The 22968-nt window shown below is 41.7% G+C and overlaps 1 protein-coding gene across 3 annotated transcripts in view; it reads left to right on the top strand.

The window, feature by feature from the left end:
* The window catches only part of AHCTF1 (AT-hook containing transcription factor 1), a 56967-nt gene continuing 33999 nt past the window's right edge, over positions 1-22968 (top strand). Inside the window, exons 1-6 of one of the 3 annotated variants that reach the window (XM_082214949.1) lie at positions 1-791; positions 13899-14025; positions 17412-17665; positions 20756-20936; positions 22315-22522; positions 22747-22863. In XM_082214949.1, coding sequence (XP_082071075.1) covers positions 13905-14025; positions 17412-17665; positions 20756-20936; positions 22315-22522; positions 22747-22863 — 881 coding nt within the window. In that variant the 5' untranslated portion in view covers positions 1-791; positions 13899-13904. Of the gene's footprint in view, positions 792-1258; positions 1424-13898; positions 14026-17411; positions 17666-20755; positions 20937-22314; positions 22523-22746; positions 22864-22968 lie in introns of those variants that run through there. The other 2 variants (XM_082214947.1, XM_082214948.1) reach the window with 2 other exon arrangements.

Below are 22968 nucleotides of genomic sequence, written 5' to 3' on the forward strand. Positions count from 1 at the left end.
TGTTAAGATTTTTATTAAAGTTTTATCATAATACGGTAAGATACAGAAAACGAATGGAAATAATAATTTTTAAAAACAGCTTCAAAAAAGAAAAAAGAAACATAAAGAAGCCGGGAGAAAGGAAATAGAAGAAAAAGAAAAGGAGAGTCATTCCTATGGTACACAGCTGCCCTTATTGCTAAGTAAACATGCGCCAGATCGTGGCCCACGTGAGCACATGGCCAACGGAAAGGCCACGGCCGCCTTTTAAACCTTCAAGGGAAACGCCCGCCTTCAAGACGCCCGAGACTGTCTCCTCCGCGGCTACGTTCGAAGCGGTGCATGCTGGGCCTTGTAGTTTGGAGAAGGAAGCGCCGGGGTGCTTTCCGCTCCTACTGCTTCGTCTGGCTTCGCACGGCGAACAATTAAAAGAAACAACAGCAAGAGCTCAAGAATTTGAAAATTCCCGCGGCGGCTGTGATTTGTTCTCGCGAGAGGTCAGCCTTCCTCCTCCCGCACCCCCCGCTCTCCTCCTGCTTGCCGGTGAGTGATTGCGGGAGGGGGGGAAGAAGAGGACGACGACGACGAGGCGGCTGCTGCTGCTGCGCAGACAGATACCGAGCGAGAGCGCGCGCGGCGGCCGGCGACTGAGCAGGCCCGGCGCAGAGAGCCCGCCCGAGGAGGGGCGCACGTTCGCCGGCCTTCCCCAACCGCTGCGGCGGGTGCGAGAGAGGGAGAGAAGAGATGTCGCCTTTCTGACGGGAGGCCGAGCGGCAAAGCGGCGGAGGCGGCGACACCCGCCTGAGCAGCAGGTACCGCCCGCGATAGAGGGAGGCCGGCGGGCGGGCCGGCGGGCGGCGGACCAGGCTGGTAGGCCCTGTTTTGGGCCGGGCGGCCTGAGGCGGGCCACCTCCAGGCTGCTTATGTAAGCGCCTGCGGGTGGTGCACATGGCTCTGCCGGGCGCTTCAGGCGCCTGCCTTCCCCGGGGAAGCCTCCCTCGCACACGCCCAGCCTCGGAGGCTGACGGGGGCGAGGCCTCTCCTTCGCCCTTTGCCCTCCCGAGCGCGGGGACGCCGAGACGGCCCGTCGGGCTGGGGAAGACTAGCAAGGCGGCAACTGCAGGCGGGGGGGGGGGGGGTGCGGCGTGCTGCTGTCGAGCGACTTAAGCGAGCGTGGCTGGACGGGGGCGGCGGCCTGAAGGGGCTCTTCCGCCCGACCTCTGCCCGCTGAGGCGGGGGGGCTTCCCGGTTCGTGTTCCGCTCGCGGTCCTGTCGCTTTGAACCTGCGCTCTTAAAACTACAACACGGCGAACATGTGACAGTTCGTGACAAACAACTGAAACGGTGGAGGAACAGCCATTTTCCCCCCCTCGAGGGCCATTGCGTAGAGTTATAATTTGCTTTCCGATTCCTGGTTCTGCAGGCTGGGTGGTTTTAATTTGAGGTGAGGGCACGTGGGCAGCCCGATTCTGGGTGCAAAGCGAGACTTGATTGCAAGGAAACGTGCGTGCCATTGCAGGCCCTAATTACTTGGGAGTAAGTACTATTGGAATAACCCGGGCTTGGTTCTAACTCGGCATCATAGAATCATGATGTTATTGGGCTGGAATGGTGTGATAGAATCCTGAGTCAGGGAGGATATCGCCTCTCAAGGCTGCAGGTTGGAGATGGCATTTCTGAATGGGGACTAGAGAAAACCATCGTATGTTCTTTTGTTTCTTGAGTCTTAGCTAGTGTGCAAAAGTTGAACATTTCAGAGTTGCATGATAGGATGAGATCTAGCAGATCTAGATCTGGCAGATGCTGGTGGATCCCATAAACAACCAAATTGTATCAATGGATGGGTATAGGTGACTGGTATCTTGCTTTGAATTCAGTGTGCGATAAGAACTATACAGTACCAGAATGCATTACGCAGAGAACTTCAACCATCTTCATAAATAGTCTTCTCTTGTGAATGTTTGACTACAATGCAGATGTTGTTCAATATTGCCATGAAATCCATGTAACTTTTTAGTGCCTGTCTCTTGGTGTGTTTTAAAAACATGCATGCTGTATTTGGCAGGACTATAGAGAGGTTGGTGTAAAATAATACCCCAAATAATAATCATACTGGGTCCTTATTTTATTGTTTACTATCCTTGAGTTTACTGTAAAACTGGCTTTCATTGTTTCAGTTCAGACTTAACTGAGGTGTAACTGTTGGGTCCTTGGTTGGGCTTATTGTGCATACTTCTAGATATGCTTGCTTGCTGATATAGTGGGAACAATACTAATTCTTGGTCCTAACAAAATAAACTGATACAACCTGTGTGTGACCTGGTAGATTCAGTGCCCACTTGGTCTTTTTCTATACTGGGCAAATACCTCTTTATTTTATTTTATTTTATTTTACTAGGCTTCTTTTTAAAATTGTACTATTCTGCTCATATCTGCTGTACCTTTATTGCATGTATACAACTAAAATATAACTTGTTAGGTGCCCTTGAAACATTTCTATTTAGAAAAAATAGGCTACTCTAAAAGCCTATTAATCAAGGCTGGCAAACCTGTGGCCTGCCAAATGTTGCTGAACTACAATTCCCAACATCCTGGACCATTAGACCATTGACTAGAACTGATGGAAGTTGGAGGATAATAATGTCTGGAGGGCCACAAATTCCCCACTTACAATTTTAATGTAAAATAAGTATTTCACTTCAACAAAGCTATGTCCATAACTTCAAATGTTTCATCTGCATCAATCTGAAATAGCTTACTGTGTGTTTCAGTCAAATGTTTCCTTTAAGTTACAAGGTGCGCAACATGTAGAATCCCATTGTCCTGCAATACTTGGCCAGCTCATTAGCTGGATGAAATCAGTTCAATATGGAGTGAACATTATGACCACCCTACTTGAACTTCCTGTATAAATATGTTCCTCATCCTGCTTGTTTTTCTTCTGTACCAGCACTTGGATCTCTTCTTATGACTCATTTAGGGAAGTGTAATAACCCAGTGGAAAAGAACCTAAGGTATCTTTAATGACTAGGTCTCCTGTTCTTTTAAAGTTGCAAATAAAAATGATTTATATTGTCAGCCATTCCTGAGTTGAGCTTTATCTCCTAGAAGATGTTGTAGTAAACATCTTTGAAAGCATGGCAGCTGAAGAGTTTGAGACTATAAGCCAGAAAATGTCTTACCAGTTTGAAGTTTTTACTATTTGAAATCATCATTGTTCAGTTGTGGTAGTTAGTGTTCATTATATGTTGCGGGAGAAAGCGAGGGAGATGATGATGATGATTATTATTACTGTAATTAAATTTGTATACCACCCTATACTTGTGGGTGTTAGGATCGTTCACAAGATAAAAACACAAAATACATAATCAAAATAAAAACAAAACCAACCCAATAACCCTTCCCCCCCCCAAGGGCATTGAATGTCAATCAGGCAAAGGCCTGATTAAGGAGGAGCATTATTTCCTGGTGCCTAAAGGTGTATAATGAAGGCACCTAGTGAACCTTCTTGGATTGGAGCTGAAGGGTGAAACTGGGGGTGTGATTTTGTAACCTGTAAGGGAGTAATCTATTTCTACCCTTAGCTGGCATTGGAATATATTCTATTTTATTTATCATTTATTAAATACGTATGGCTCCGTATCAGTAAATATTCCCTGGGTAGTTTACAATTATGACAATATTTTAAAAAATACTAATTTTAATCAACAAAAAGCAATAAGATAGCAAATACTTTCCTTTATAGGAGACAGCGTAAGTGGTATGCCACTCAAATTAAAACCACGATAAGCCCCAGCAGCTTGAAGTCAATTTTAAAATGCAATTAAGAAGCTTGGTTGAAAAAAAGGTGTTGACCTTGCATTCATAGAGAATGTCCCAGCCAAGCTACTTTGGAGAGACTATTCTGTAAAAGGGTACCACTGCCCTCTGCCTGGTAACCACTTACCTCACTTCACTTGGTGGGTGCACCTGCAGCAGAGCCTGAAGGGGATTTAGGCAGGCATATGCGGGAAGAGGCAATATCTCAAGTGACCTTGCCTGAAGCTGTTTAGGGCTTTATGGATTAAAATCAGCATTGGCAGAACTCTTCCATAATATAATCAAATGTCCAGTCCCAGTAATTTGAACTACCTTCAGTTTCTGTACCATTTTTAAAGGCAGCCCCACATAGAATACAGTGGTACCTTGGGTTAAGTACTTAATTCGTTCTGGAGGTCTGTTCTTAACCTGAAGCACCACTTTAGCTAATAGGGCCTCCCACTGCTGCCGCGCCACCGGAGCACGATTTCTGTTCTCATCCTGAAGCAAAGTTCTTAACCCGAGGTATTATTTCTGGGTTAGCGGAGTCTGTAACCTGAAGCATCTGTAATCTGAAGTGTATGTAACCCGAGGTACCACTGTACACCCCAGTAGTCTTTCACACAGCGTGATTGGAATCAAAATAGATGTAAAAATATCCTGGGGTGGGGAAGCAGAAAATTGATTTTAATAGAATGGACAGTTAATTTATAGATGCCTCATGGACCCCATTGCAATGTGAATAGAAAAGCAACCAGCCCTAATGCCACACATTTCATGATTTTTCTGGGCACTCATCAAATTTAACTCCCTACTGCAACTGTAAAATATTTTGAAACAACTAAGTAGCTGCCAAAGGAGAACAACTTATCCAGAACTGAAGAGTGAGATATAAATGCCTTAAATAAAAATAGAAAAATAGTGAACGTTTAACTGTTTCAGAAGGTGGTAGCCTGAAGTCAGAAATTTTTGCAAGCCACAAATGAGTGATCTATCATTCTGCTGGATGGTGGTCTTCAGGATAAAAATCCTACTCTTTAATATTAAATAGCTGTTCAAATGCAAGTCAGTCTAAAAATGGAAGGGGAAATCCTGATTTGCTTCCATAAGCAGAGTTAGAGAGGAATAAATCTATATTAGATGTACATTTCTTCCAAGTAGAGATCCTCTAAGCAATGGTCATTTAGGGATCCTGTGTAACTGAGAAGGAAGTCCTGTAAAGTTAAGTAGTCCTTATGCTCAAGTAAATGTATATAAAATCAAGTGTTCAAAATTTGCCAGGCGCGTTTTGCACATGGATATAGGCCATTTGCGACCAAGTGAAGATGCCCAGGAGCAAGGATGGTCCACCACTTGGAGGTGCATGCCTGGGGATCCTTGGATCTTGACTGTTTTCACACACAAGGAACACATCCTGTAGAATTCTGTTATATTTTGCACAATCAGAATGAATTTCAGGAACCAAAAAGTCATATTGAAAAATTCAACTTTTCAGCTGTCTGGCCCCCAAATGGCAACTAGGTATTCTGTTTTGGCAAGTAACCCTGGTTTAGGGAGCAATTTGGCACCTAGTTTATATATCTGAGTGTCTAACACTGATAAAATTGTAGCCTTCAGCTGCATTCACATCATACATTGAAAACACATGGCTTTCCCCTAAAAGCCTGGAAACTCTAGCTTACCACTCACAGAGCTGCAATTTGTATTACTCTTTACAAATGACAGATCCCAGGATTCTTTGGGGGAAGCCATGTGCTTTAAGGTGTGGGTGTGACTTTACTAACATTTCCCTTTCCCTACAGACCAAAAATGTACCCTTAATGTGCTGAGAAGGAGGGAGAACTACCTATCTAGATAACTCATTTGATTAGTAAACACAAATGTAGACAGAGTGTGCATGGCTTTTAAAGAAAATTGAGAGATTAGCTTTTTGTGCTTTCCTGTTAAGGAAAACATTGTAAAGAAAAGTTACTTTAAAAAATCCAATTCTTGTTCCATTTGCCATGTTTGATGCTTGTACTGATGTACTTCACATGCTGTGGAAAAAGGATACAAAACAGTGGAAAAGTGACTGTGGTAATGTTGTCTTTCCTATTGTCCTTGCCATTGGCAACATACTTTCAGAATATTGTTTTGTTTTTGAATTAGTTTCTGAATATCTTGGTACATTTTTAATTATCATATCCTTTAGTTTATTCCAGGTGTTCCAAAAAGCAGCAGGGTGCTTGGCAGGCCTTGGGCTTTAATATTCTCCACTGTTCGGTAGCCTTTTTGTAAACTTCAGATTAATAGTAGTTTGCTTAAAATAAAAAAGCCTTTGCTATCCATATTGAGTTGTTGTCGTTTTAAAAACTACAAAACAGTATGTATAGACCTGTTGATTTATGACACATTGAATGATATTGAATGTCTCCATTTGTACGGCACATTTTTTTTTAACTAAATGGCATGTTGCTCCTACAGATAATATACAGTGGTGCCTCGCAAGACGAAAAGAATTCGTTCCGCGAGTCTTTTCGTCTTGCGATGTTTTTCGTCTTGTGAAGCACGGTCTGTCGGAACTGCGCCTCTTCAAGCGGCTTTAAAAAAAAAGCACAAGACGTTTTCGTCTTGCGTAGCAAGCCCATAGGGAAATTCGTCTAGCAAAGCAACGCAAAAACGGAAAACACTTTCGTCTAGCGAGTTTTTTGTCTTGCAGGGCACCACTGTAATGTTAACTATAAAACAGAGACTTAGAAGAAATGTATCTTGACTTTTGGAAGGAGGAGGAGTAATTGGGCTATGCAGATTTGGCAGTCACTGAAACTTACAACAATGTCCTCCTTAACTTTGGTGGTGGAGAATTGAGGGCATAGACCCCAGGGTCTAATCTGGTAAAGGCAAATGCCCGTTGAGGACATTCTGTAAAATTAGCGGTCACGGTGAGCTCAATGAAACTATTCAGTCTGTTTTCACTAGAGCACATCAGCTCCTGCTATGCACCTGTGCCGGAACACTTGCAAAACTTGGCATGTGTAAATAATTTTCTTGTAGATCTAATGAGTCTCTAGTCTTAAATTGAGTTTAAAAAGAATACTGAGATTGCAGGTTATATTCACACATAATACACACACACCATTATAAGTGTGATAAGTCTTTTCACTCTCTGTAAAGGAAATGTTCCTATGTTTCTGGATGGTGCTAGTGCTCACATTCAGGATCTAATTGGCTATAATGTTTGAGGTGCCAGGAAACTTACCTGGTAACCAGGTCTGTTCCTGGCCTTGCAAATGTTGAGTGATGATGCACATTTCATATGTTTGGGCTATGTTTCCATGTTTTGCTCAACTTGCTTATTGCACAACTTGTGACCTTCCTGACCAAAAGCTTATTAAGAGCTTGATGAACTCTTTAAAAAAGTTTTATCAAGGTTTGCAAAATTGTGAAACATAATCCCATTTTGTTTTTGAAGAAGCAGCATGCAACAATATATTAAGCAGTTAAAGTGGAACAAATACTAAAGTTGCAGAGCTTTCATAGACTAAGAATATTTTAATTGCCAGAAAAAACAGTTAATAGATTCTGGCAACCAAGTACTGCTGCTCTATAAATATGTGTGCATCCAGATTTAATACCTTTCAGGGGAAGAAAAAGGGATATCTAGCCAGCTTCCAGGGCAGGACAAAGAGGGACTACTGTATTAACTTCCACGTCTTGAACCTATGTAATACAGATCAGACTCTTCATCAGCTTGAGAGTAGGTTTGCCTGTAGAAGATATAATTCTAGATTTGGACTGCACTAAAGTTCTTTTTTGACTTAAGAAAGTTCCTTTGGTAAGACTTTGGCTGAAAAATTGTGAGTCACAAATCCATTGAGCTATCCTGTCCTTGGAATTGTGTGTGCAAGTGTGCGCAAATACTTCAGGAATACATCAATAGGTATGTACTCTTTCTAGAAAAATGCAAATAATGGCTTATTTTTGTGAAGTTGCACTATATAAGTATTTAATATCAGCAGTGTGCAACAAATACAATAAAAACCATATAAAACAAAAATTACAGACTAACTATAGGAGAAATATTTTTTTCTTTAATTGCATAAGCCTGGCAGCATAGAGAATTTTTCAACAAATGCTTAAAAAATGAATACAGAAGAGGTCTGCTAAATCTCTATTGGCAGAGTATTCCACAATATTAGACCAATAACACTGAAAGCTCTGTTTCATGTTGTCGTCAGATTAGTCTCAACAACTCAAGGGACAACCAGCAACACTCCTATAGATGCTCTCAGTAATTGAACTAGGATATTAGAGTTCAGCTGGTCCCTAATGTACTCTGTACCTAAGTTGCTTATTAATTAATACAAGAATCTTAAACCTAGCTTGGCAGCAGATCAGCCAGTTCAGATGTTTTAACAATGGAGTTGCGTGTTGTTGGATAACTGATCCTTTCAATAGCCTAGCAGCCACATTCTGTACAGTCTGCAGGTTCCAAACCAGGCTCAAGCGCAAACACACATAGAGTGCATTACATTAATTTAGTTTGGAGATTACCAGCAACGCCTGGTCTACAGTGGTCATACTATCCAGGAATGGTCATAACTAGTGAACAGACAAAGCTTCGTAGAAGGCACTCCTAGCCACAGTAATACACTTAATACTGCATCACAGACCACCACCAGCAGCCTGGTAACTAGTTCTGTGTCATAGAATCATAGAATCATAGAATCATAGAGTTGGAAGAGACCACAAGGGCCATCGAGTCCAACCCCCTGCCAAGCAGGAAACACCATCAGAGCACTCCTGACATATGGTTGTCAAGCCTCTGCTTAAAGACCTCCAAAGTAGGAGACTCCACCACACTCCTTGGCAGCAAATTCCACTGTCGAACAGCTCTTACTGTCAGGAAGTTCTTCCTAATGTTTAGGTGGAATCTTCTTTCTTGTAGTTTGGATCCATTGCTCCGTGTCCGCTTCTCTGGAGCAGTAGAAAACAACCTTTCTCCCTCCTCTATGTGACATCCTTTTATATATTTGAACATGGCTATCATATCACCCCTTAACCTCCTCTTCTCCAGGCTAAACATGCCCAGCTCCCTTAGCCGTTCCTCATAAGGCATCGTTTCCAGGCCTTTGACCATTTTGGTTGCCCTCTTCTGGACACGTTCCAGTTTGTCAGTGTCCTTCTTGAATTGTGGTGCCCAGAACTGGACACAGTACTCCAGGTGTGGTCTGACCAGAGCAGAATACAGTGGCACTATTACTTCCCTTGATCTAGATGCTATACTCCTATTGATGCAGCCCAGAATTGCATTGGCTTTTTTAGCTGCCGCGTCACACTGTTGGCTCATGTCAAGTTTGTGGTCAACCAAGACTCCTAGATCCTTTTCACATGTACTGCTCTCAAGCCAGGTGTCACCCATCTTGTATTTGTGCCTCTCATTTTTTTTGCCCAAGTGCAATACTTTACATTTCTCCCTGTTAAAATTCATCTTGTTTGTTTTTGCCCAGTTCTCTAATCTGTCAAGGTCGTTTTGAAGTGTGATCCTGTCCTCTGGGGTGTTAGCCACCCCTCCCAGTTTGGTGTCATCTGCAAATTTGATCAGGATGCCCTTGAGTCCATCATCCAAGTCGTTGATAAAGATGTTGAATAAGACCGGGCCCAAGACAGAACCCTGTGGCACCCCACTAGTCACTCTTCTCCAGGATGAAGAGGAACCATTGATGAGCACCCTTTGGGTTCGGTCAGTCAGCCAGTTACAAATCCACTGAGTGGTAGCATAGTCAAGACCGCATTTTACCAGCTTCTTTACAAGAATATCATGGGGCACCTTGTCAAATGCTTTGCTGAAATCAAGGTAGGCTACATCCACTGTGTTCCCTTCATCTACCAGGCTTGTAATTCTGTCAAAAAACGAGATCAGGTTAGTCTGACATGACTTATTTTTCAGAAATCCATGCTGACTATTGGTGATCACAGCATTCCTTTCTAGGTGCTCACAGACTGTTTGCTTAATGATCTGCTCCAGAATCTTCCCTGCTATTGATGTCAGACTGACTGGGCGGTAATTATTTGGGTCCTCTCTTTTCCCCTTTTTGAACTACCCCTTTTTGAACTACCTAGAACTACTAGTAGGGATGTATGAATATGCCTTAATCCATTCCAGTACTCATTCATGCATTCACCAGCTGTTCTTTGTTGTGTGGGACGTGGGTGGTGCTGTGGTCTAAACCACTTACCTTCTTGGGCAGGGGTCTTCAAACTTTTTAAACGGGGCCGGTTCACTGTCCCTCAGACACTGTTGGGGGCCATACTATACTGTAGTTGGGAAAAAATGAACAAATTCCTATGCACACTGCACATATTTTATTTGTAGTGCAGAAAAACAGGAAAAACAATACAATATTTAAAATGAAGAACAATTTTAATCAACATAAACTTATAAGTATTTCAATAGGAAGTATGGGCCTGATTTTGGCTAATGAAATGGTCAATATCCGGTTCCATATTTGTCACTGCTAGTCATAGCAAGTGATGCAAGTGTTCACCAGTTAGTCTGGATCTTGTTGGAGATTTCAGATGTTCATTTGGGGAAAAGTCTGTTCACAGACATAGGTGCTTCCAAAGAAGGTTGCAATTTTGAGTGCATGGTTAAGATATGTCTCAGAGGGGAAACATGCATAGAAATTAGTGAGGTGGCTTGATTTGAATGTGGGTTGTGGGGAATAAATGTGGAGGGTGAAAACCACAGACCTTGAGCTTCTGGGAGAAAAAATGTGGGATGGAAATTCAGTAACTGTTCTGTCCCGCTTCTAGGCAGGCGGGTTCGGATGAACCCATACCCATTTCCCCCCCCCCCAAAGCCTGCGTCCACGTGGTCTCCTCTTCGATGGCAGGCAGACGTTTACTCACGAGCAACCTGATGCCGAGGGGGATTCCTCACGAGCAAGCACACCTTGGATCGCAGCCCAGCCCCCAAGCACTTATCCCAGGACAAAAAGTCCCTAGGATGATGGCGGCCATCTTTTTCCTTGGATGCGATCCCCAGCGGCCCCAAGGGAGGCTTGCTTGCGAGTAAGCCCCAGAGCTCTGTGTTCCTTGTGAGTGACCTTCCCCCTTCCCCTGTCCTCTGCTCGTAGCTCACCATCCGTGTGGAGGCTGCCACAGGCGCAGGAGACGGAGGGTGAGCCCGGCCAGAGGAGGCGGCGGCTGGGGCTGCCGAGCTGGGCTGCAAGGACAACAGCGGCTGGGGCTGGATCAGGCAGCGCGCCACGGCGGAGAGGGCGGCGGACCACAGGGCGCAAGTGAACAGCATGGTGGCTGGGGATCGAGGGAAGCGGACACACGTGGGGAGGGACAGGCCAGATGGCAGGGCAGGGCCAGGAGGGGAAAATCCTGACCTGCCTCTTTCCCTCCCGCCTGCTCTGCTTAAAGGCACCGTGGCACAAGCTCTCCAAAGCGTGTTGAGTCTCCTCCTCAGTGGCTTTCCAGCAGGTTCTACAGTGGCTGGGTGTGCCAGATTTAGGACCCTGGCAGGCTGCATTCGGCCCGCGAACCTTAGTTGAGAACCCCTGCTCTTGGGCTTGCCTATGGAAGGGTTGGCAATTCAAATCCATGTGATGGGGTGAGCTTCTGTTGCTCTGTCCCAGCTTCTGCCAACCTAGCAGTTCAAAAGCGTATCAGTGCAAGTAGATAAATACGTACCGATGTGATGGGACAGTAAACAGCATTTCTGTGTGCTCTGGCTTCCGTCATGGTGTTATGTTGCGCCAGAAGCAGTTTAGTCATGCTGGTCACATGATCCAGAAAGCTGTCTTTGGACAAATGCCGGCTCTTTCAGCCTGAAAAGCGAGATGAGCGCCACACCCCATAGTTGCCTTTGACTGGACTTAGCCGTCCAGGGGTCCTTTAATTTTTACCTTGCCTTTGTTATGCTGCAATTGGTTTATTTTACACAATTATTTATTTTTCATTTTGTTGTCTGTTGATGTAGAAGTATACATAATCTTTTATGTATATCACAGAACTTGATGGATGTGGCTTTGTAGATATTTACAACTCTTCCCTTCCCTATGTGTTTGACTTCAAAATTAATGACTTTTCAGAGGGGTATCCCTATTTATCAGTTGTAGCAAGAACAAACTCTTGTGGCAGCTTAAAAACAAAGTGAATGAAGTAGCTAATGGGCCATCACAAAGCCACCTATTGCTGCAAGCCTACCCATGTCTACTTGGCAGTAATTCCAATTGAATTCAATGGGGATTCTCCCCCAGAAAGCGGGGTTGGGCTTGTACCCTTGCTAACTTGATTTTGCAGTTCGACATAAATTTAGTTCTGGCTCCCCCTCACCCAGACATCAGGGAGTGATAGTTTAGTACCCTGTTGATATTTTGCTCTTTCTTTTCTAGGTTATATGAATTCCTGTGGGTATATTAAACATTTAACAGGCGCTCCAGTACCAGTGTAATGCCCCTTTTATAAGCCATTTTTGTAATGCAGCTCTTTATTTCATAAATGCACGTTTTATACAGAAATTTGTTCTATGTGTATCTGCTGAAACAGTGCCTAAACTAATGTATGTTTCAGAATGTTCTCAGTAAGCATGATTTTGTTTTACAGCTTGGTATCCTCAGACTTCAACTGAGGAACAGGCACAAAATCAGCAGTTAACAAAAGAGGTCACTTTTTCATGTGAAAATAACAATAATGAATTATTCCTTCTATCGGTCTTTGAAATTCACAGTAGGAAGCAGATTAAGGCTGCAATCATAGCTCCACTTATCAGAGGAAGAGCTCCATTGAATTCAATGGGATTTACTTCTGAGTAGACATGATTAAAGAATGCAGCTTCCGCACAGTCAGTGAACAATATTTTAGAAAAAAGGGAAGCAACGAGGCCACTGTCAGGATAGCAGTAATTCTATGCCAATGAATATGTAAACAATGTGTATTAAGTGTCTCTTATTTATATACAATGTGCACATATTTTTTTAAAAAGTTGTTGTAGGAGAACTAAAGTGATGAGAAATCATAGCAAATGTCCTTCCATCTTTTCTCTCTCTCCCCCCAGCTTACTTTGTTTCTTGCTGTAACTTTGCAAGTCAATATGGTATTTAAAACCCCCCCTGTGGTTATAAAAAGAGGTGGGAAACCATCTTAATTGTTGTTCTTGCTCTAGTTTCCCCATCTTTTCCCTCCTCCCAAATCAGTATCAGTAAGGGACGTGGGTGGTGCTGTGGTCTAAACCACTGAGCCTTTTGGGCTTGCCGATCAGAAGGTTGGCGGTTTGAATCCCCACGACGGGGTGAGCTCCCGTTGCTCAATCCCAGCTCCTGTCAACCTAGCAGTTCGAAAGCACACCCAAAAGTGCAAGTAGATAAATAGGTACCGCTCCGGCGGGAAGGTAAATGGCATTTCCATGCGCTGCTCTGGTTTCTCCAGAAGCGGCTTAGTCATGTTGGCCACATGACCCGGAAAAACTGTCTGCGGACAAACACCAGCTCCCTCGGCCTGTAAAGTGAGATGAGCGCCCCAACCCCAGAGTCGACTGCGACTGGACTTAACTGTCAGGGGTCCTTTACCTTTACCTTTTTAAGGTTGTGTGTGCTACCTGTGCGTCTTACACATTCAGTGTTTGGCATAGGCAATGACAGATTGAAGCTGTTGACATTTATTTTAATGAACCTTAGTAATACTAGTGATTAGTAAACTTGATTCTTGGCTACTGATGAAAGTTTACAATTTGTGGGAAATGTGTTTATAACATAAGATATACTTTGGAACCAGGTATAGATCCATTACTATTGACTTTCATCTGTAATCCTTGCAGATTACCATCTTCTAAAGTTAAGGGTGATATCTAATGCTAAATCAGTTAAATCATTTGATTTCAGTGGGTCTCCTCTGAGTGTGAGTAACATTGTTTATCCCCTATGATTAATATCCTTTACTTCCTCTAGGCTTTGCTAGAAAATTCTGGTATTTACAGATAAGGATAATTGAAAAGGAGTAAATTACGCAGAAAAAGCAATTATTTTGACTGCAGAATTTTGAGTTCCCTTAGACCATGAGTATTGTAGTAGCTGTAATAACTTACTGGAACAGTCTGCTTGCTGAATAAACTTCCTATTGTGTCTCTACAGTGAAGCATGCGAGACCTAACAGCTCACGTAACCAGCAGCCTGCTGCAATTTCCAGAAGTGACTATACAAGCTCTTGGGGAAGATGAAATAATGATAGATTCGGTACTTCATGGGAAATTCACTGGAGGTAAAACTTTGAGAATTCATTTCTTATCTGTTAGGAACATTAAATGTATGTTCTTATGTATAAATGCATAGTCAGTAATATGATCACTAGAGCAAAGAAGAATGCCCTTAACTGGGGAAAACAAATTGGGTCCATGTAGGGAACAGTTTATCAGAACCCACAATGAAGACACTGAGCATTTGGTCATCTGTGCGAGTCCAAATGCAGGAACTGAATTTAATGCTGCAGCGGTTCTGTCTTCATAGACACTGAAGCTAAATTCTGGCAGGATGGAGTTGCTAATGGTTGTCAGATATTGCCCATTCACAGCAGAGTCATGATGCCCATGAAGAGAGAAAAACACTGCTTGGAACAGCAGTTTTGTCCTGCTCTGATGCTGGATTCCTAGGTGGTAGCAGTGGGCTAAGGGACACTTTTTTACTAGCTTGGGTAGATTATACCAGCTGATTTCCTTTCATATATAACACATGCGACAGTAACTTCTCATTAGTTTCTATAAAATGTCCAATCTTGGCCTGCTGTTGAACATTGGAAGCTTCAGCTAATACAGAGTGCAGCAACCAAACACATGTGAAGAGGGGAACAAATCACTCCTATCCTGGATTATTTGCATTGGTTCATCTTATCTCAACTCAAGGTGACAGTTTCCTGCAATGCAGGAATCTTTTGCCCAATGTGGGACTCAAACCCACGAGTCTCATGCTCTACCGACTGAGATGTTAAATGCAGTAATCTTCAGAAAAATCCATGTTGTACCTCAGAACAGATAAACTGTAGTTAAGAAGGCTTGACTGTTCACTGAAGTTTTCAGTATGAAGGGTTTCCATTGACTGAAAATGTATGTACTTGCCAGGAGTAAATCTAGAATCAGAACTCATTTTCTCCCCTTTAATATTCATTGGCATTGTGTTTCCCATATACCTGAGTCAATATAAGCCTGGAACTGAGTTTTTGTGTCCAGGCAAAAGACATTTGTTTCTAAGTTTTTGCTTGTAATTTGGCCCCTTTCTTATTTTTAGTCCCATTGTCCTCTTTAACTTCAGGGCTAGTACAGTGGTCCGCTCGGAAGCAACTGTGCTTGTGTGCAGTGTTGCATATATTTTTGTAAATATGCATGGATGTTTCTCTGCAGAGTGTCCCAACTCTTTGGAAATGCTGTCATAGGTAGTAAGATGGAAACTGGCTAGGTATGCTTGTATTACAGTTTCTTGTGTTTATTCAGGAACTTGTTTTTTTAATGTATCAAAAAACATTTGAAAAGCCATATATATATATAACTATACAAAGATGCTTAAGAATAATAATAACACTGGTCAACAACAAATTTGTTGTCTGCATTTTTTCAGTTGATTTAGGACGAATCTGATGCACTGAATCCAAAAATCACATTGGTTTTGCTCAATCAGGTCAGGTTTTTGAGCTATGGCCACATGTCATTTTTTTACGTTTTTGTTCACATGTACGCTTGTGTGGAGCATTTTAGAAGAAGTTGGGGGTAAAATGCCATGTTGAATAATTGTTTTGATTGGAAATGATTATTTTAATGACAAGAAGTATTCAGGTCCGATAGTTCTGGGTGATTATGTCAAAAAGGGATCAGTTTGAAGTCATAAAACCTCGAAATCTTCCATAAATTGGTGCGGCAAAGCATAAAGTTGGGGGATCAAATCTAAGTTAATGGGGCAGCCGCCCCACGAAGTATCCTGATCTTCAATCAGCACGTAGTCCTGTAGCTCATTGTGATGAAATTCCAGTGCCTATCTTCGGAGAACTTCCTGACATTAGTGACGAAGATGCCTCCAGTGTTGAAGGACATGAAGAAGAAGTGGTTCTTGAAGATGATGCTCCACATCCATTTTCCCAAAAGGAGTTGAATGATCTAGTTTGCGACCTCAGCTTGTCAAAGGACTCTGCCGAACTGTTGGCATCCAGATTGAAGGAAAAAAACCTCCTCTCTGACAGTGCTCGCATCAGCTTCTTCCGCAACAGGCATCAAGAGTACCTCTGTTTTTTCTCGGAAGAGAAGGACTTGGTGTACTGTGCAGATATTGCGCAGCTTCTGCTCAAGCTTGGAGTGCCACAGTACGAACCCAAAGATTGGAGACTGTTCATTGACAGCAGCAAGCGATCCCTGAAATGTGTTCTGCTACACAACGGCAACCAGTTTGCCTCTATACCCCTGGCTCACTCGAGTACACTGAAGGAGAACTATGAAGCGGTGAAGTATGTGCTGGAGAAAATTGGTTATGATCAGCATAAGTGGTTTATTTGTGTTGACCTGAAGATAGTAAACTTTTTGTTGGGACAACAGTCTGGCTTCACCAAGTACCCATGTTTTCTGTGCATGTGGGATAGTAGGGACCGTGCTCAGTGTTACACGAAGAAGGACTGGCCTGTGCGGGAGTAATTGGTGCCTTGCAGAAAAAGGAACGTCATCAACAACCCTCTGGTGGACAGAGACAGAATACTCTTCCCACCGCTGCACATCAAGCTCGGCTTAATCAAGCAGTTCACCAAGGCTCTGGACAAGGATGGTGACTGCTTCACTTACTTGTGCCAGGCTTTTCCAGGATTGACCATGGAGAAATTGAAAGCTGGCATCTTTGACGGTCCTCAGATCCGTCAGCTCATCAGAGATCCAGAGTTCGGAAACTCAATGAACGACGTGGAACTGGAAGCTGGAAGGCATTTGTTCTGGTAGTGAAGAAGTTTCTTGGCAACAATAAGGCCAGAAACTACGCAGAACTTGTCAACAACATGCTGACTGCTTTCAGAAACCTGGGCTGCAACATGAGCGTCAAGATGCACTACCTATTTTCACATATGGACCGGTTTCCTGAGAACCTGGGTTCAATGAGTGACGAGCGGGGGAGAGATTCCATCAGGACATGAAAGAGATGGAGACCAGGTATCAGGGTCGCTTGGACGCAGTCATGATGACTGACTACTGTTGGACTCTGAAGAGAGACCTCCCTGCCGCTGAGCATTCCAGGAGTTCCAAGAAACGGAAGTTCAAGCCCTGAAGTTTGAAAAATGGTGAAGCAACATGCAATTTATGTGTACTTACCTTTATCAATGCCCACCATTCAATTTACAGTAAACCTGACCTGATGGAGAGAAACAGATGCCATTTCCTGATTCAGCAGTGCAAAAATACCCTAAATCAGTTGTAGAAATCTAGACAACATTCAAAAAGTAAAAAATTGTTGCCCAGTGTAATAATTGTATATACCTTTCATCCGCAGATGCAATATATGCATTATTTTTGAGTATGTTTATTAGGAAATATACTTTTCTTCTTCAGCCCTTCTTTCCAGATCCCAGGTTTACAATAATGCCTCCACATTTTTCCTGTTACTTATGTATATTTCTTCTTTTTTTTCTAGGACGGAGTGGACTGGCCTGCTTGGCTTGTGGGCCTCAGCTTGAGGTAGTAAACCCAGTCACTGGAGAACGGCTGTCTGCATACCATTTTAGTGGAGTGACTGAACAGCCTCCCACTATCCTTGCAGTGAAAGAGTTTTCCTGGCAAAAAAGAACTGGACTACTAATTGGCTTGGAAGAAGCAGAAGGAAGTGTTCTGTGTTTGTATGACCTTGGAATATCAAGAGTCGTCAAAGCAGTTGTTCTTCCTGGAAGGGTACATACATGGCTTTAAATATAAAAATCAAGACTTTTGCTTTGTTGTATACTTTAGATATTATTTATAATTTGATTGCTGTTGGCATTAAACCAAATTCTCCCCTACATCTTAGTGATACCCTTTAAAACTGAAATCCAGGTCTTATCTTCACAGTGATTAGACAAACTCCCCCTTTTCTCAGCAAGTGAAAGGCAGTTTAAGATCCTTTAATAGGATTTGGGAAATCAGTTGCATGAGTGTAGTAGTACCAAGGATGAGGGCATTAAGCAGGCCAAGCGCTTAGTGAAACTGGAAATGCAGCTCTTGGTGGAACATAGACTGGAGATAACCCTGTCTGAAACCCTGGGGTGTTGCTTCCAGTCAGCATAGGCAATACTAAACTGTTTGGATAGATGACCTTACTTTGTATTAAGGAACTTCCTAAGTTCATAGCAACTCTCATGCTTTCCCTAAGGAGAGGTTCTTTGGGACGCTGCTATACAGTGTGGATAGGCATTGAAAAATTCCCGAGCTTGAGACTTCCTCAGAGTTGTACTAGGTTGGATGCACCCCAGTATATCCTTGGTACTGCATTGCTTTATTTGTATGGCCTGTTCAAAATGAGAATGCTATCTATTGCCCTGGGTTTGGGATAACCTGCATAAACAATGTTCTCTTAACCTATGCCACAGGTAAAATATCTTATATGCATTGTTTTCTATATACTTAGTTTAGATAATATTTGGGTTCAGAGACCAAAGTAAAAATTTATGAGCAGAGAAGCATTAACGTATGGCAATGGAAAACAAAATTCAAATGGTGAGCTGTTCTCTGGTGTATATTTGGTCATCTGCAGTCCAAATTTGTATTAAACCCGATCATTAAAATATTTGGCATTCTTGGCACTTGAGCTTCTAGAACAAATATATTTAGGTCAATTGTGTCCACAGTGTTGATGCTGAAAGCTCGGAGCCTGGAGGTTCCTGTTGCAGATAGTAAGCAAACATCTGCAAGCGCATCGTATTTTCCATTTCCACAGCCACTTACAAGAGAGTCATGGTTGTGTATCTCTAATCTGCAAAAATGTACCGTGCTTCATTTTGATATTACATGAATTTTGTTTGTGATTTCTCCTTAATTCTCTGAACTGCAAGCCAGACTTTGAGTGGCATATCATAGTTCTTTTGAGATTTTTCTGGGCCAAATTTCTTTTAAGCTCATTATTCAAGTGTGTGTTCAAGGAAATCAGTATAAATTTAAGGACTGGGAAGATGTTAATAAAGAGTATTCAGAGAGGTTTCAAAAATATGAAGCCAAATAGTCAAATGGGGTGAATTCTTATCTCCAGGCACATCCAAATATTTTTGATTTGAGGCTCGGGAAGAATTGATAGAAGTCAGAATGGAAACTTGTAAATTTATTGATTACAGTAATCTGTTTTAACCTTGTGGAATGGAAGTAAATATCTCTTGGTGGTAATCTCTAGGCCTGAGTGCTGAGAATTTTAGCCATATTCTTTGTCAATAATAATTTTCAGACTTTTTGCTTGATCCTAAGCATTTTTGTCATTATCATTCTGTGACTCTAATTGTACTCTTATTCCATGGTTCAGTGGCCTGCAATATTTTATAATGACCTGATCTACTCAATATCCCAAAAGAATCAATTTTTAGTGCTTGCTGCTGTCACTTGAAATCTGTCATATCTCCAGCATTTGTCAGCTCTTAAAATGCTGGAGAACACCAGTAAGTACGAAAAGTACTTTTCTGCTGAATAACCTTAAATAATAAGTCAGTAGTACTTTGAGGATACATTTTCTTTGTGGCAGTATAATGTTCTCCCCTGAATCCAAGTAATTCTCAAATAGTCTGTCTTGTTGGGATGGGATCTTGCATGCAAGGACATGGAGATCTCACTTTCAAATATGAGATGTCTGCACTTTTTCTACAATGAGCCAGAGACACGGTCTTAATCCCACTTTGAGGGCCTCTGAATAATCTTAATAAAATAGACTAAAGGCTACAGTTCTCACAAGTGTAAAATGTTTATTCTGGTCATTTATGTTCCTTGGTTTTATCTTTTAAAGCAGCAGTTGTGTGTAAAGGCTTTTAAATAGAAATGTTTCTGTGAAGAAATGTCCAAGCTTTTATGCAGAGTTCTGTGCTCCAACATCAGGAAGCTTTTATTTTTTAAGGGAGGGGGGTTAATTCAGGTCTTCAAAGACAAGCAGAGTACAGATAGTGTTGAATTTGTGAGGCATTTCAATGAGCAATTGTGTTCTGTCCAAAAAGAGTTCTCTATAGCACAATGGCTTGTGTTTTAACAGTGCATCAAATCTCATTAGCTTCAAAAATTATTTGGAACTCAGGAAAACTTGCTTTCCTTTGAAGACAGCTTTTCTTCTGCTAACTGAAAAGGTGCATATAATAGTTCAGACAATAACCTAGGATGGTAAAATAGTCTCATAGCATGAATACCTTTTAAAAGTTGGCCAGAGTTAAAAGCTTTTAAAAATTTAGTACTCAATATAACTACTTGGATGATACTTATCTGACCAATACATTTTTACTGATAAACTAAAAAACGTATTTAAATTGTTTTCCAGGACTTATTAATGTATCTGTGGCTGAAGTTGCACCCTCTGCTTGACATGAGAGATGGAACAATTCAATAATACCCAGTTGCTGGGCAAAAATCCTTAGTATGAATAACAAAAAAAGCCAGTGTAGTGGTTAGGTGTTGGACTAGGACCTGGGAGGCCAGGTTTCAGATCCCTGGTTGGTCATGATGCTCACTGGGTGACCTTTGACCTGTCACTGTCTCTCAGCACAGGGTGGTTGTGGGAATAAAATTGGGAGAGCAAGAACCATGTTCGCTGCCTTGAACTCCTTGGAGGAAAGGTGGGATATAAATGTAAAAAAAAAAAGGGGGGGTAAACTTAATAATTCTGGGAATGCTAAGTAATGGATGGAGCCATGACAAAATCCTTATACCTGGGATTGCAATGCTGGGTGGTAGAACTGGACTAAATACAAAAATTAAATGGAATTCATGTTGCTTACCTTGCAATTTGTCAAATATCTTAAGTAATACTCAGTTTTTTCCTAGGTTACTGCCATTGAACCCATAATTAACCATGGAGGAGCCAGCTTGACAACGCAACACTTGCACCAGTGTCTCAGGTGGCTGTTCGGTGTGGCTGCTGTGGTTACAGATGTTGGGCATGTCCTCCTGATTGATCTATGTCTGGATGACTTATCATGTAGCCAGAATGAAATAGAGGCATCTGGTAAATTCAGTTAATTTTTCCTTGTAATATTGCTTGATTATTGAAAAACAAGAGTTAAGTTTCCTAGATAGTGACCTGATTTTCACACAGTCCATTGTATGTCCAGCCAAAGCAGTTACTCTGAATGTCCAAATTCAGCCAATCAATCTAAATATAGTTGGTTTTCTGGCACCAAACTGTTAAGTTATGTTTTGTTGTTGACTTGCAAACCATGAATTATTTAAACCATAATTTTGTATAATATCCAGATCCAGCAATCTTGCTTAACTTTCATTTGTTTGGCAACCTTGCTCCAGATGTTTGCCAAGCTGCAGAGACACGAGGGGTGGGGGGAGCCAAGCTTTGGAGAAGCAATACATGACTAGTTTTTAAATATGTGAGATGACTTTTGGATTGCTTAAATAATGGTTAAAACATACCATGCCTTGGCATCTGATCACAATGTGTGTGCCATTTCACATATTTTAGTAAATACAACATCCAGTGATAAGTGGGCTAGGAAGTACAGTATGCCTGTATTGCTAGAGTTCAGTCTCTGCTGATCTACAATAGGATAGCTGGCTTTGATCTGTCAACCTATAAAGTGCATATCCTTTTGGGCTATAGAAAATCTGAGGTTTAGGTAATTTCACTGTAGTTGCCATGGATGGTGGGGCAGAACAGTAGGTTCACTGTATCAGTTCTCTAGGCTGGATGTTTGGATGAATGGATTTAGGCTTTCAGTTTTGCTGCAGTAGAATAGTCAAGTCAGAGTACGACTGACTTGAAGTTCATCTAAAGCATGTATAACCTTTGTTGGCACTGAAAGCACCTGGGAGTCTTCTTTTGCAATCATGGGGAGGAATTTCCACAAATTTTGGTTGGCTTACTAAGCAAACACTTTTTGCTGCTGCTGAAATCTATGCCAAAATTAGGGGGCACGATACAGTGACCTCCTTGTTTCTTCAAGAACCTAGCTAAAAGACAAATTTTATTTTGGGATTGTTATATTGTGAACCTTCAGTTTGTGATATGTGCTTATTCAGATACTGGAGCAGATATTGATGTGAACAATTTATCAAAAACTGTCCGTATATTAAGAAACACTAACTAGAGGTATGCATCCAGAGTTAGACTATATATAATAATGGCTGGATCTTCAATTTGACATATATGGAAAAACAAATGAACTAATGAATAAATACAGTTCTGACAAATGAAAAACAAAATAAATAATACAGTATGAATGAAAACTAATGGGATAGGGAACTTTTTACATGTACATTCCTCAATTGAACTAACTGTGTAGTGGCTGCTTGACACTCTGAACTAACATTTTAAAGGGTAGCTACTTTAAAGCATGGCATTGTGTGTTTGTGTTGCATACTTTCATATACAGATCTAGAAGTCATCACTGGAATCCCTCCTGAAATCCCCCAAATAAGGGAAGCTATAACAAGGAAAGGACGCCATCTTTGTTTCCAGTTATTGAACCCATCAGGAACTCCTGTGACTACTCTTTCATACATACACAGGAGCAACCAGTTAGTTGTGGGGTTTTCTGATGGATATCTCTCACTGTGGAATATGAAAAGTTTGAAGAAAGAGTGAGTATATGTATCTGAAAAGTGCAGTATTTCATTAATGAAATAAACTGAATGGATGTGTTGATAGTTTGTGTACTGATCATAAAATATTGGATTATGGAATAAAAGTACATCAGTTAGATGCATATTCAATACAAAACAAAAAGCGGTTAAATTACTAAATGCATAACAATCAACGGATTTACACAGTTTTATCCACCTACCTTTCTCCTCTACCCATTTAGATACCACTCCCAGTTAGAAGGAGGTAGAATTCCTGTGTACACTGTTACTTTTCAAGAACCTGAAAATGATCCTCGCAATTGTTGTTACTTGTGGGCTGTTCAGTCAACACAAGAAAGGTATGTATAGGCATTCTGACAAATTTAGAAAATAGTAGCTGGCTATTGTCAAGATAATAAATTGTATGTAAGTTAAGTCTTAACTTGTTTTGCTTGCAAGGCTTT

Source organism: Podarcis vaucheri, assembly GCF_965113315.1.
Source record: "Podarcis vaucheri genome assembly, chromosome: 3".
Classification (NCBI taxonomy): domain Eukaryota; kingdom Metazoa; phylum Chordata; class Lepidosauria; order Squamata; family Lacertidae; genus Podarcis; species Podarcis vaucheri.